Below are 13,909 nucleotides of genomic sequence, written 5' to 3'. Positions count from 1 at the left end.
AGCAGGAAACTCTCCGCACACTCACCGGACCTGCGCTAGGACTGGGTCTGGGGGCTCCTGGAACTCGGCAGGATACCTTTGTTTTTAATATGATTTTCAATCCTATAAATATATCAACATTTAGTACTTTTCTAATTTGGATTCTACTTTTTTTTTTCCTGTATTTTAGGAAAGGGTCTACAGGGTGTTCAGAGTTTTACTACTAGATCAGACTGCTAGTAATGTTCCTGTTTACAGCATCCCAAGTGCTGGCATTACAGGCATGCACCACCATAACCAGTCTCAATCACCATCTCACCGGGCCTTTGGGGCAGGGCCATCACGACAGGCCCAGGGATTGAACCCATGACTCCTATGCCTATGCAGGTCCTTTATCCTCTAAGCTCTTTGTCCAGCCCTCTACTTTTCTGATATATGTTATATGTATACATTTTATGAAGTACTAAGGATTCAACACCTTTTATACTAGGCAACAGCTAGACAACCTCAGCTCAATATGTATAGTTTTTAATATGTATTCTGTGATGGTTGGAATATTTAAGATGTGCTTATGCTATGTTGTTCAGTGGTGAGGGATAAAGAGACATCTTAGATGTAGCTAAAAACTATTTTTAGCACTGTAAATAGTACTGCGCTTCTATTCCCCCTTTTTCCCACTTGCCCTGAATTATTTCTGTACAGAATTTGTATCATACTACACAATTTCCTTAACTTAGCATGCATGTTATGTCTGCTTGTCCTCCTTGAGGACAGGCATTCCTGTCAGTTTTGCCAAACAATGCACCTTAACCATCACAGTATGGCTCATGACTGCCCTTCATAAATGCTTTCTAAATGTGTGATTGAACTCTGGTTAAGAAACTTGTCCTCAGAAGAAGCCCCATTAGGGAGAGATCTTTGTGGTAGCCTTGTAGGAGACTCTTGTCCTTAACTAGCAAGAGTTGTAATTTTGGGATAATGAAAAGCAAGATGAGCACTGAGGTGAAGGAGTAGGAAATGGAAAGCAGAACTTGTCAGGTGACCATAGAATTGTAATGGCCATCTACAGAGGCATTCATTGACATGACAAAATCACAGTTCATTTGGCAGTCACCTACATTGTGATAGATACAGACATAGCATTGTTTTTTAATGAGCAGGCACATGACCTCATGATCCTTCATGAGTCACTGTACTGGGCAGCCACTACCAATGGCTTGTACATTTGACCCAACTGACCGAGTCTGGGTTAGAGAGCAGCCACTTCCTCCATGCTTTGGAACAGTATAGTACATGAGAATTCTAAGAAGAATTTAGTTATGGTACAATCAGAAAACAATATTTTTTAATCCTGATCCATTCTTTTAATCTATAATAAAATTTTGTGGCTAAACCAGTTTTTTATTCTTGATTTTTTTGAGACAACATCTTGCTATGCAATTCAGGCTGGGCTTGGACTCACTGTGTGGCTCACGTTGGCCTCAAAGTCACACAGTCCTCCTGCCTTAGGACCCCTGGTGTTTGGATTATAGGCATACCTCACCACACCTGGCTGCTAAGCCATTTTTAAGTGTATTGACATCAAATACATTCATACTGATGTACAACCATCACTATCAACCATCTCTAAATCTTTTCTCATGTTGCAAAAAAAACTGAAACTATCATTAAACATTAACTACCCATTTTGTTTCTCTACCAGGTTCCCACAAAACATGAGGTTTTAATGTTTATATTTTCATTTCCATACTGCGGTCTCCTGGCATTCATTAAAATATTGCTGAAAACTTAGCCTGTCTTAGTCATGCTAAGGAAAAAGAAACCTGCCCCCACACCAGAACTTCAAAGTAGGGGGAGACAAGCATGGTGACTGCAGCAGAGATGAAGAGAGAGGCCCTCTAGGAACAGGAGAAATTAAGGGGAAAAAGCGAGGTTCTCTGGGCTCATCTACCCTTTGTCACCTGGAAATATCTCAAAGATATCTTTTTTTTTTTTTTTTTTTTTTTTTTTTTCCTTTTTTGTGGAACCTGGGATTGAACTCAGGCCCTTGCTCTTGCCAGGGAAGCACTTATTCCACTGAGCCATCTCCCCGACACCCCAAAGGTATCTTTCAATGTAATTCCAAACCCCAGTCATCTGAATTTATTTTCTCTGAACTTGGAAACTGATTCTCAAATCTTTAACTTGAGGAATCTCAGTTTATACCCACAGCAGCTTTTGGCTGTCCCATAATTCTAGGTTTGAACATAATAAAAGTTTAATGGCATGACAGTCTCTCAGTCCCTTGATTATATTCCTTAGAATAAAAAAAAAATGTAAAATTGGAAAGTGCAAACAAATGAGATTAAGATACAGAGGAGGAAAAATTAGAAGCACCAGAAATAAAAGTCATAGGTAATACAGTCATGATTTTTCTTTCTTCTCTGTCTCCTGTTAACCCAGTCACTCTTTCTATTCCCTGATGCAGTCAGAGATATTACTTTATCTTTTATCTATCTTGCTAATTATGAGGACTCTACCACATGCCCCCTTCTTTGATATTTGTTCTTTTTTTTTTTTTTTTTTTTTTTTGTTTTTCTTTTTGCATGGTCTCACTACACAGGTTGGACTTGTAGTGATCCTCTTGTTTTCTGCCTCCCTAGTACTAGGATTACAGGCATACACCACCATGCCCAGAATCCATTGCTGGCTCAGTGCACCCAGAGGTGGGGCCAATGCAACCTGCAGTGCCAGGCATCGAACCCTGGCCCCTGCATTTACCTAAGCAATCACTTAGTCCACCGAGCTATCTCGTCAGCCCTCGATCTTTGTTACATGCCCTAACCTGAGAAGAGGTTCAGATGAACATCACAGGAAATGGAAAATTCTAGGCAGCATTGTGAAATCAAAAAATGTTACCTTTTAGATATGCAGGTTTAAGCCAGAAAATAGGGAGGTTGCCACAAAGTTCTAAGACTTTAGAACTCAAGAAACTGTTGTCCTTCACAGGCTGGTCAACAGCGACCCAGATAAGTGAATTTTCTTCATATTTAACTGGTACAATCTTGCCTTCCTATAAGGAAAAAAAGAGATGAGTTGAGCAAAAAGGACAGCAGAACATCAAATGTTGTTACAAGATTATTTTACCGTATGAAAGAGTGAAATGTGTGTGTGTGGGGGGGGGTTCCAATTCAAGGTTCCAATCTCTTTGTAGGTCTCTTCATAGTATTCAGCATGCCTCCTCCCATTGCTTTGCTCCCTGAATATAGTTGTTATGGATAAATATAAGTGTTCTGAGTTGAAGTGAAATTATTTGATACCAACTTTGAGATTTAGGTTAATCTTATGTTTTTGATCAAAGATGTTTTTGAAGGAAAAGAAATTGAACAGACCCTGAAATCCTATTAAAGGACAGAGAAACCCTTCATTTGAAGTGAAAATCTTTTGGAGTTTTATTCTGACGCTTTCAAACAATAATGGAAAAATCAAGTGATTGGTTCTTTAATGTTTGCAATTCAAAGTATTATTTAACATGAACCATTTCTACATTTCCCAGATGTAACAAAACATATTTTAGATGTTCTTCACATCAAGAACACCACTGAGATTTCAAAGCTAAATCTTGGATTTTCTTCTACAGCAAGATGCTAAGAATGGCTTGATAACCCAGGAGACAAATTTATTTTTTCCAGTTGTTCCTTTCATATATTCATTAGTTTGTAATATGTATGTCAGATAAATTAAAATATTTTCTCCTTACTTTTAGCTAAAAGCAGTACTTCATGTATGTTTCTCCCTAAGGCTTACGGCTGCATTAAAACAACTCAAAGTTATTGGAGGAAGCTAACACTCAGGTAATCCAGTTACTTACCTTAAATTAAATGGCTTCATCCAGGAAGTGAATGCTCTTGAGTACAGTAGCTTTTTAAAGTTATATAAAACTGAGGAAATATTCATAAGAGCAAGTACCATATAAATCTCTCCTCATAGTGTAAATTGTGTGGGGAAGAGTAGAATGATTAAGATAATGCATATAGATGTATCCTTTAAGCTAAGAATGTTTCATTAACATTTTTAAATTCATTTTAATGAGAAAAAAAGAAAATAGCCATAAAATAGTTTCAAAACAGGTTAGTATGACAGTTACAGTAATTAATACATTTCATAATGTTGTCTTCATAGTAGTTATTCAGAGGACAAAATGAAGACATGACATCTTTTCTAAACAATATTAGTATAAAGCTTTATTTGTTTTTATGGCTTTTTAAAAAATAATTTTATTGAGAAACATAGCAATAAGACAATTTCAAATCTGATTAGTAGGACAGTTTCCATAATTAATACATTGAATATTGTGGTCTTAGTGGTTATTCTTGTACAAGATACAGGCATGATATTTTGTCTAAACACTATTAGAACAAATCTTTCTATTCATTAAATTAAGAGAAAGTAGCTGTATAACTATCCTATTTTGAATATACAGATACAAAATGGTCATTCCTTTGTATCCCCTTTTTAAAAAACTTTTATTCTTAATGAATTAAGAGAAAATAGTTGCATATTTATCATAGCTATCTTGTATGTACACACACACACACACACACATATATATATATATATATGTATATTTGCCATAAAAAGTTCCATTATTTATATACCCCCTTTTCTGTTTTGTTTTGTCAGAAATGGGTGTTCCATTGCAGTTAGAGAAGCTGCATTTAGATAACTTTTTTTTTAAAAGACCTTTTCATACTTGCTGCCAGTCCAAAGATTGTAGGTATTTGAATTCAGAAAAATAATCCAGTATTGTCCAATAGTCCATAATAGCAATGTGTTACCAGCACAACCAGCAATTGTCAGAAGTTGTTGAATTGAGCCTTTTACAGCTCAGTATACTAATACAGCTTTAATTTTCATACCTTGGTGTTATAATTTTCCAGTAGATGGTTAAGACCAAGGTAAATCAAGACCTATATAACTAAAAATCTAGCTTTTACTATCTGACAAAGTCAGTCAAATCCCTTCAGGTTTTACCCTGAAGCCATGTACAGCACCTTATGGTTCTTCTCTCAGTGTCAGCCATCTGGATGAGTCACAACCATTGCTTGAACAATTTGCTGTCTCTGAAAGCCTGAAAGAATGTTTTCTCTCTAGGTAACTCTCCATAGGCACATAATATATCATCAATCACTTTCCTCTGTAGTCCCATAATCTTCTTGATCAGAAAATTTGGTACGCCACTGAGTTACAGGATGTCACAGCAGAGATTCTTTTATGTCCTGAGTTCTCAATGCCCTTGAAGGGCTAGAGCCAATATATTAGCTATCTTTTTAGCCTATCTTTGGGCTGCAAACTTTAGTTGTTACACACCCAGAAGAGAAGCTTAATGATATTATCATCCTGTAACAGAGGCAGTTAAGTGTTGCACTAATCTTGATGCACATCATTTCAGTTGCCGACTCAAGCGCTTTCCCTTTTCCTCTTCCTTGAGCCACAGTCTTGCTTTTGTGACTGTTTCAAGTGCCAGGAGACGCTTGTTTTCTTATAATGTCCAGGGCCAGGAGTGCTTGAGTGGTTAGTGATGGCCAATGAGATCCAGGCCAAAGTGTATGGGGGTTGTGAGGCCATTTTCTAATTAAAAGTAAGTGATGCTTTGTATTGAGCTTATTTTTAATTAAAGAAGAGATTATGCAGTATCACCATGGTTGAAGTTGGAAGAAAAGACAAATAAAAACCACAGAAATGCTGGCCATTGAACCAGTACCTGCAGCTGCTTACTTCTACATTGCCTACAATGGAAAGAAACAAATTTCTATGTGTTTACATTATTCTAAGTTGTCTTCTATTGACAACAAAGCATGTATTGTTTTAATTAGTTTCTGTCTCTCAGAAGAGTCACCATCCACAATATATAACCTAATACAAAGGATAAATCTACCATTGTGGCCTAGTAATAAAAAGCTAACAATTGAAATACAAACATAACTTTCCATAAGTTATCCTGCCTTTCCCTCTTGCTTTGAGGGAACTGACACTTGCTTCACTTCACTTTTAAGGATACCAGAAGGTTCAGCGATAATCATAGTAAAATTAATGATACTGAGCAACAGCCACCCACTCACTCCATAGTGGGCTTTAGGGCCATGGACACAGTGTGTACATCGCCAATTTGCAGATGACAAAACTGAGGTTGAAGGAGTTAAAGTCATCCATAGCAAGTGTCAGATTTGGTATTTGACTTCACATTGTCTTCTGATTCCAAATCCTGTTTGTTTCTCACCATACCAGCTAAAACTCAAATATAGTAGTCAATGTGATCACACTGTACACCTTGAAGTATGGTAAAAATGGAAGATATTATTGTTAAATGTGCTTTTAAAACTCTTAATGGAAAACTAATAATAAATTCAATTATATTTTCTTTAAAAAGTTCACAAACTGATACATAGGAAAGGAATTAAATATATACTGTGTGGATTCACTGAGCTTACCTTGAACTAAAGAGAAGAAACTAGGAGAAGCCATCTCAGCTAAAGGTGGCCAAATCAATTAGAACTTCGCTGATGGTGAAGCTGGGTGACTGACATGGGCAGTGTCCCATCACAGCTTTCCAGCAGAAGCTGGGTCATCAGCTAACCAGAATACTTGAAAGGAATTTCTATACTGCATGAGGCTGAGGCTAGAGGGCTTCTGAGGTCTGTTTCATCTTGTGGAGCCCTATCTTTAATGTACAGTCTGAATCTCTGAATAACAGGCAAATAAGGGGATGTAAGTACTGAGTCCATTTTAGAATTTTAAAATATGGCCTTCTCAAGCCTTTTGAAAGAATATTCTCCTGGAACCAGTAGGACAGAAATATTTTAAGTTCCTTTGGTAGAGAAAACCTTAGGTGCTGGTCTTGAAACTGAAGGAGTTGTTCCTTCTAACTCTCTTACTGAGTGACCACAACAGTACTCACCAGCTGAGAGGAGATGCTTTGCTTGGTCACAGCGCCAACCTCAGGAACCCGTGCCTTCACCTGTGCTTTGATGTAGCACTTCTCTCCTCCATCAAAACGGATTCCTGTGATGCCCTATGAAATAAAAGTGTATCCATCCATTTATTTATTCAATTTAAGACATGTCTATTTGTGTCAGTTACTATTACAGGTGCTGGGTACAGGGATCAATAAAATGTAAAATCTCATCTCTCTTGGAATTTACCAGTTAGCATTACTTACCAATAATAAAAAATAGATTAGGTAGAAATAAGTTGTGAATAAAAGCAAAGCAGAGAAGGAGGAAAGGAATGACAGGATGGTACTTTATTTACTTTCTTTTTTGATGAAAACCACAAATCACTTTATTCACATTAATAACATAAAAACAGCTAGCTTAGGGCCAGCCAAATATTTTAGCAGATTAAAGCACCTGCAAGTAGGCGCAGGAGCTGGGGGTTCAATCCCCAGGCCTGCAGTGCTGGCTGTGCCCCTGAGGTGCACTGAGATGGCAATTGAGACTGGGTGTGGGTAGCACACACCTGTAATCCCAGCTCTTCGGAGGCTGTAAACAGGTGAATCACTGTAAATCCAATCTAATAGTGAAAGCCTGAACACCCTGTAGACCCTTCTGCAAAATAAAAAAAAGAAAGAAGAAAGAAAGAAAGAAAGAAAGAAAGAAAGAAAGAAAGAAAGAAAGAAAGAAAGAAAGAAAGAAAGAAAACTCAGCTGGCTTAAGGAGGTCACACATGTACAAAGTCTAGCCCTTCAGTGTGCTGGAAATGCCTTCTTCCATGGCCATTCTGAAGCACTGAAGCTACAGGGAGAGGTGGAATTGAATGGTTTTACACCTAGACAGCATAGTCAGGAGAAGTGACATTTGAGTGAAGATAGGTACATTAGTTACTCTCTCACTGCTTGCAAGTTCAGAGGAATTATTGTTTTTTCCATGCAGCCTTCTGAAGTGAGCTCTCTTGCCTCTGACTTCAGGTAAGTACTCTTACCTTCATTTCATTTTACATTCAATCTGCATTGCTTACTCATTTGTAAGCCTCTTGAGTCTAGTATCTGAGGTTTTCAAAATTATTCTTTTTAGAAGGCCTTGAAGGACAGCCAACATTTTTGCCCTAACCATTCAAGGTCAGTGAGGACTCAGGACATAAGAGAACCTGTATCGTTACATCCTGTAACTCAGTTGTGTTCCAAATTTTCTGATCAAGATTATAGGGCCACCGAGGAAAGTGATCGACGATGTAGAGTGTGCCTAAGGACAGTCACATGAGAGAAAGCATTCTCTTAGGCTTTCACAGAGAGTAAATTGTTCAAGCAATGACCTTGACACATTCACATGGCTGGTACTGACAAAGGATCTACAAACTGTGGTACAGGGTTTCAGGGTAAATCCTGAGGGGATTTAACTGACCTTGTCAGATACAAAAGTTACATTTCTTGTTATACAGGTCTTGCTTTATCTTGGCCTTAACCATCCAGCAGAAAAGTATAAAAATGAGGTATAAAAAGCAAAGCCATATTAATATGCTGAGCTGTAAAAGGCTCAAGTCAACAACTTTGGACATTGAGAGTGCTATGGATAACCCACGACTATTATGGACTACTGGAATATATTGGATTATTTTGCTGAATTCACACACCTGCAATATTTAAATGGCAATAGAATACCCATCTCTTACAAACTAAACCAAAAAAAAAAAGAATATAAATGAAAGACCATTTTGTATCTGTATATACAAAATAGGATAGATATACAGCTACTTTCTTTTAATTCAATGAGAAGAAAGATTTGCACTAATAGTGTTTGGATAGGATATGATGTCTGCATCTTTTTTTTCCTTTTTTTGGTGGAACCAGGGATTTGAACTCAGAGCCTTGCCAGGCAAGCACTTATTCTACTGAGCTATTTCCCTGGCCTCTGCATTTTGTACTACGAATAACTACTACGAAGACAACAATATGCAATGTGTTAATTATTGAAACTGTCTTACTAACCTGTTTTGAAATGGTCTCATTGCTATTTGTTTCTCAATAAAATTAATTTTAAAATGACCTAAAAATTATTTTTGGTGCTCCTACAAATGTTCTCAAAAGATGTCAGTCAATTTAATTCAATCCACTAATTTGGGGTTTTCCTAAGGTACTAAGGTAAGAAACAGAAAAGCTTTCAATCAAGGATTGAAGTTTTCTCCTAGACCTTACCCAAGAACTTGGATGTTTTGCTTTTTGCCCCTGTGAGATACAAACAGTGTCTCCTCCTTGTCTGCCTGGTGATCAGGCTCAAGGGAAGTATAGGTTACAAGGCTCCATTTTGGCTGACAGCTGGGCACTGCTTCTACCTACAGAGGGACAGTGGGGGGGGGGGGTGAGTGTACATTTGTCCCAGCAGTATTTACTGCCATGCTGATGGTTTTACTTTGGTCACAAAAAGTGGCCAAAAATAGCCTTAGAAGTCATAAACTTTACACAATAATAATGTAGACATCACCACAAATCTGAATCTTGACAATCTTCTCTTCTGTTGAGACAAGTGCCAGAACAACAAATAACTAACTCCAGGGGGCCTGGCCCTAGCTCAGGCCTTTAAGTGGCTGCTTCCACAAAGCTGTCAGCCTCAGGTTGCTGGAGTTCGAACCTCACAACTCTCCCGCTGGCCAAAAGTGCCCTGAAGGCATTCGAGGAACAAAAAAAAAAAGAACTCCAGAGTCAGTGCTAAGGAGTGAGAGGTGAGGAATACTTGGAAATCTAGGATTTCTGGATCAGGACTGTGTACTCCTAAATGAAGAATGAAGGTATGTGTAAGTCATGCTGGGGAGATTCATGGAAATTTTTACCCTATTTGAATTCAGCACCAGGTTCTCTACAGAAGCTGGCGGGTATCCACTGGCACATGGAGAAAAAGTTAACGTTTTTTCCAAAGTGCCCCATTATTGACCCTGAGGTGTGACTGGCTATGTGAACACACATCACCATTTTGACCTCTATTTTCTAGGCACAAATTCATTCTCAGATAGCAGCAGGTTTGAGGCACCTGCTCAGGAGGAGGAGCACCAAGGCTGGATACAGGGCTCTGACTTCAGATACCAGAATACCCTGGAAATATTTAAAAAATGAAGATTCCTGGGCCTCTTCAGAGAGTACCATTGGATTGGCCAAGCTCAGGACCAGGCCATGGTAGTCATAAAACTCCCCAAACCTGAGATGGTGGCACATACCTATAATCCTAGCATTTAGAAAGATGAGGTAGGGGTTCATTACAAGTTCAAGGCTAGCTTAGGTAATATATTGAGTTCAAGGCCAACCTGCACTAGTACTACATAAAGAGATACTGTGCTGACAGACAGAGAGAAGAAAGAGCAATAAAGCTCCTTAAGCTTTCTGTAGCTGAGACTACCAATCTAAAATAAAAGTCACATGTTTAGAGTTAGTTGATTTTTAAAAGACTGCATGAGCCTTTGGTTCCATGTTCCTTTTGTACCAATGGTTCACAAACTTCTGTTTGCATCAGAATAAAACATAAAGTGTTGGGTCCCAATATCAGACTTTCTAAATGAGTTGGCCTAAAATGTTCCTTTCCAGTAAGTTCTTAGATACTGACTAGCTAGTGGCCTGAAGAACACCCTCTGAGAACCACTATTTGTGTCTGCTCTGCTACCTCCTAAGGTTCTGCTGTCACTATTCTGCATGTAAATCATAGTTTGAAAAATAGAAGACAAAGGAGAGAGATGACTACTTCCCTGCATGGTATGTTCTCTTAACTTCTAACACTCCTGTCCTCTGATGTGAGCTGTGTGGGAAGCAACACAACACAACCAGTACTGTGACCCCAAAAGAGACAGCATAGAGAACCAAAACCCCATGTGGCTGTGATCAATGAGAAATAATTTGCACATATTTACCACCATGTCAAGCTACAAATTACATTAAACAAGCAAATATACTAAGATGTTAAATGGAAGGAATTAAAAGAAGCAGAAGAAAGCCAAGTGAACCTCCTGATCTTGCAAACAAACAAGGCCTTAGAAGCTAGTGATAATAAAAAAATGTGCTAACAAAGGCAAATGATGATTTCAAAGCTCAAATTCTTTTACATGAGTCAGGTAATCTTGATTTAGTAGCACATTTCTTCTTTCTAAGTTATTGCATTTATTTCTGTGATAACTTGAAGGACTTCAAGGCTGATAGGAGTCCTACACAAACATGGGCTTTCTAAATCTTGGGAGAAATTTTGTTATAAGGATTGGAATACTCCTGCCCTCACCTGGAAGTGCCCAGAGATGCTAGGTTCTAAGGAGCCTGAAGTAGACCCAAGGAACCTACTGTCTCTGGTCCAAGGAAAAAGCTGTCTATATGTATCAGTACTTGGAATCTAATGTTTTCCATGTAAAAAAATGATTTTGACACAGTTTCAACGTATAATGAATTTCCTAAAAATGTTATCACTATGAACATGGAAAGAAATCAGTATTTATGTTTGCTGTTTGAGAAAATCACTTGAAATGTATTTGCCAAGCAATATTTGTATCTGTCTTCATTTTAGGTTGTGTCCCTGATAGTCGTTGAACTACCAGTGCATGTGTTTGACTTTGCTATGTTTTCTGATACATCAGGGCAAATATTTACATCTGAAATCCATATTTTACTTTAAATTACCTTCACTTTATTTTTCCTTTATGTTAAATTTGGGGATTCCATTGAACTTTGAAATCAACAACCTATAGTTATGCTATGCTTTTTCTCTAGCTTTTAAACTTATAAATTTCAAATAAACATAAATTAAAAGAATTATACAGTGAATATTCTATTTTTAAATTTCAATCAGGATTTTTGTTATCTCAATGGGGCATTGTGTATGAAAGCCTTGACCTAAACCAGCATAGATGCTGGTGAAAACTCTTCTAGAATATAACACATTACCCTGTCCTTAGCATCTCCCAAGGAGCAGAGCCTGAAGCACTTTTTAGTGTTTTCTTCCTCTCCTCAGGGGCTTCCTTTTTCTCTGTTGGGCTCCATTATAGTCTAGGTAGGGTTCTGATGAATAGGGGAGATTGTTCATTGGCTGCACAGATCCTTTCACAGCCTGGCCCAACCTTACTCCTTCGTGCCTCCTTCTCCATGGTCAAGCACACTGGGAACAGGGCCGCACATCTGTGTTCACTGTTTTTCTCCGGGCCTGGAAAGCCTTGCCTCTATCTCTCTGCCTATTGAAATCCAGATCATTCCTCAGGACCAGATTCAAGTGCTATCACCTCTGTCAACCTGCTCAAGCCCCTAATGGGCTGTGATGCCTCAATGTGCTTGTGCTCTGCACTCATCACTCATCACAGTGTGGTTGCTGGGCTTGCCTAAAGCAGTGTCTGTGTGCATCTTCCATCTGGGCTGGACTGGGAGATTGAGGAGCAAGAGTTACTTATCTTCACATCCTTTCTGTTTACCACCATCCCTTGTGCACAGTGAGCTTCAATAAACCCTTCCTGTAGTTGACCAATGGTTTAAAAGAGAAGAGAAAGCAATAGTGCAGGACCATAGAGGTTGATTCATGGGTTTGCAAAAGTCCAGGCTTGTTTAAACCCATAACAGGTACTATCCATCAAAAAAAAATGTTCTACTCACCACATCTGACTTAGAGAAATGTGGGAGCTATCAAAAAGAATTGATCGGTTTATAAAATATTTGTGGCCCTATTGGTCTATGAAGACAAAACACAATCAATACCATCATCAGAAAGAACCAAAGGGTTATAAAACAGAAATACAGGTTGGGATTAAAATATTTTCTGAGATAGATGAACATAGAGATGGATCCTTTCTTATTCATCTTTGTAGCTTCCTTTGCATATGATATTATGGTACATCCTAGGTATTCAGTTTTGTTCTGGATTGAATGATGTACATGGGAAGCCATATTTTAGTAGTTTATATTGAGTAGTACAAAGAAAAAATGGTTTTACCTTGTCCTGGATCTTATAGTAAAAGCCTGTAATAGGTCCTGTAATAGGTCCAGAGGAAATAATTTTCACACTTACCAGAGCAAGTTGCAAAACTATGACCTAACAGAATACAGCTGGCACAGTCAAAGCTGCAGAACATGTCTCCAAGGCAGAGACTACTCTGAATACAACCAATCTTTGTTATCATCAAACAATGTGTAACATTGCATAATTCTAATGTCAGCATGTGTTCTGTATTCAAAAGGGCTTGTAATGTTTTAATACTAATAAGAGGAGTGCTTTCACTCAAATGAAAAGCATCTTTAGTTTGCTTCATCAGTAAGGAAGATAGGTCGATGAGATGTTTGTGAACCAATAAACTATCAAAAAGACATTATTGCGCCAGGGAGATGGCTCAGTAGAATAGGTGCTTGCCTGGCAAGTGCAAGGTCCTGAGTTCAATCCCTGTTCTGCTGGAAAAAAAATAAAATAAATAAAATAAACAATAGCTTGATTTAAAGAAAAAAACGTTATTTTCAAGAGCACTTTTTCATTATGAAGTTTCACCTCCTCCATGTGCAGCATTAACAAGAAAACCCAAATAGTGAGTCTTTTCCTCATCACAAAACATGAACAATGATAGGATATGTTTATTGACCAATGGGAAATTAGGGCTGAAGTGACACTTCGGTTTGCAGATGTACACTGAAGAGGCACTGAATAGCTTAATGTCTCAAATTGCCTGTAAATTAAATTTTAGGGAAACAAAGCAATCCTTTTCAAAGGAGACTTGAATATTTTATCTGTAATAGGCCATGGCCAGAAAACACTAAAATAAGGAAATTGCCATGCTAATTTTTTTGATTAGATGAGAAGTCAGAAGATTTGTGAAAAGTATGTAAATAGATCCTACATAGTTGTATTTGTTTACAGTACTTGGAATTGAACCCAGACCCTCCACTGAACTATGTCCTATATTTTTCTTCCTTCCTTCCTTCCTTCCTTCCTTCCTTCCTTCCTTCCTTCCTTCCTTC

General features: G+C 38.0%; 1 protein-coding gene across 2 annotated transcripts in view; it reads right to left on the bottom strand.

The window, feature by feature from the left end:
• Cnmd (chondromodulin) overlaps window positions 1-13,909 on the bottom strand; it is a 42,718-nt gene that overhangs the window by 19,881 nt on the left and 8,928 nt on the right. For both annotated transcript variants that reach the window (XM_004646197.2, XM_004646196.2), the window contains exons 4-5: window positions 6,917-7,030; window positions 2,878-3,031 (exon numbers count right to left, since the gene is read on the bottom strand). In XM_004646197.2, coding sequence (XP_004646254.1) covers window positions 2,878-3,031; window positions 6,917-7,030 — 268 coding nt within the window. The remainder of the gene's footprint in view (window positions 1-2,877; window positions 3,032-6,916; window positions 7,031-13,909) is intronic.

Source organism: Octodon degus, unplaced genomic scaffold, assembly GCF_000260255.1.
Source record: "Octodon degus isolate 3935 unplaced genomic scaffold, OctDeg1.0 scaffold00258, whole genome shotgun sequence".
NCBI classification, from domain to species: Eukaryota; Metazoa; Chordata; class Mammalia; order Rodentia; family Octodontidae; genus Octodon; species Octodon degus.
Note: the sequence above shows the minus strand (reverse complement) of the source record. Positions and strands in the feature narration are given on the sequence as shown.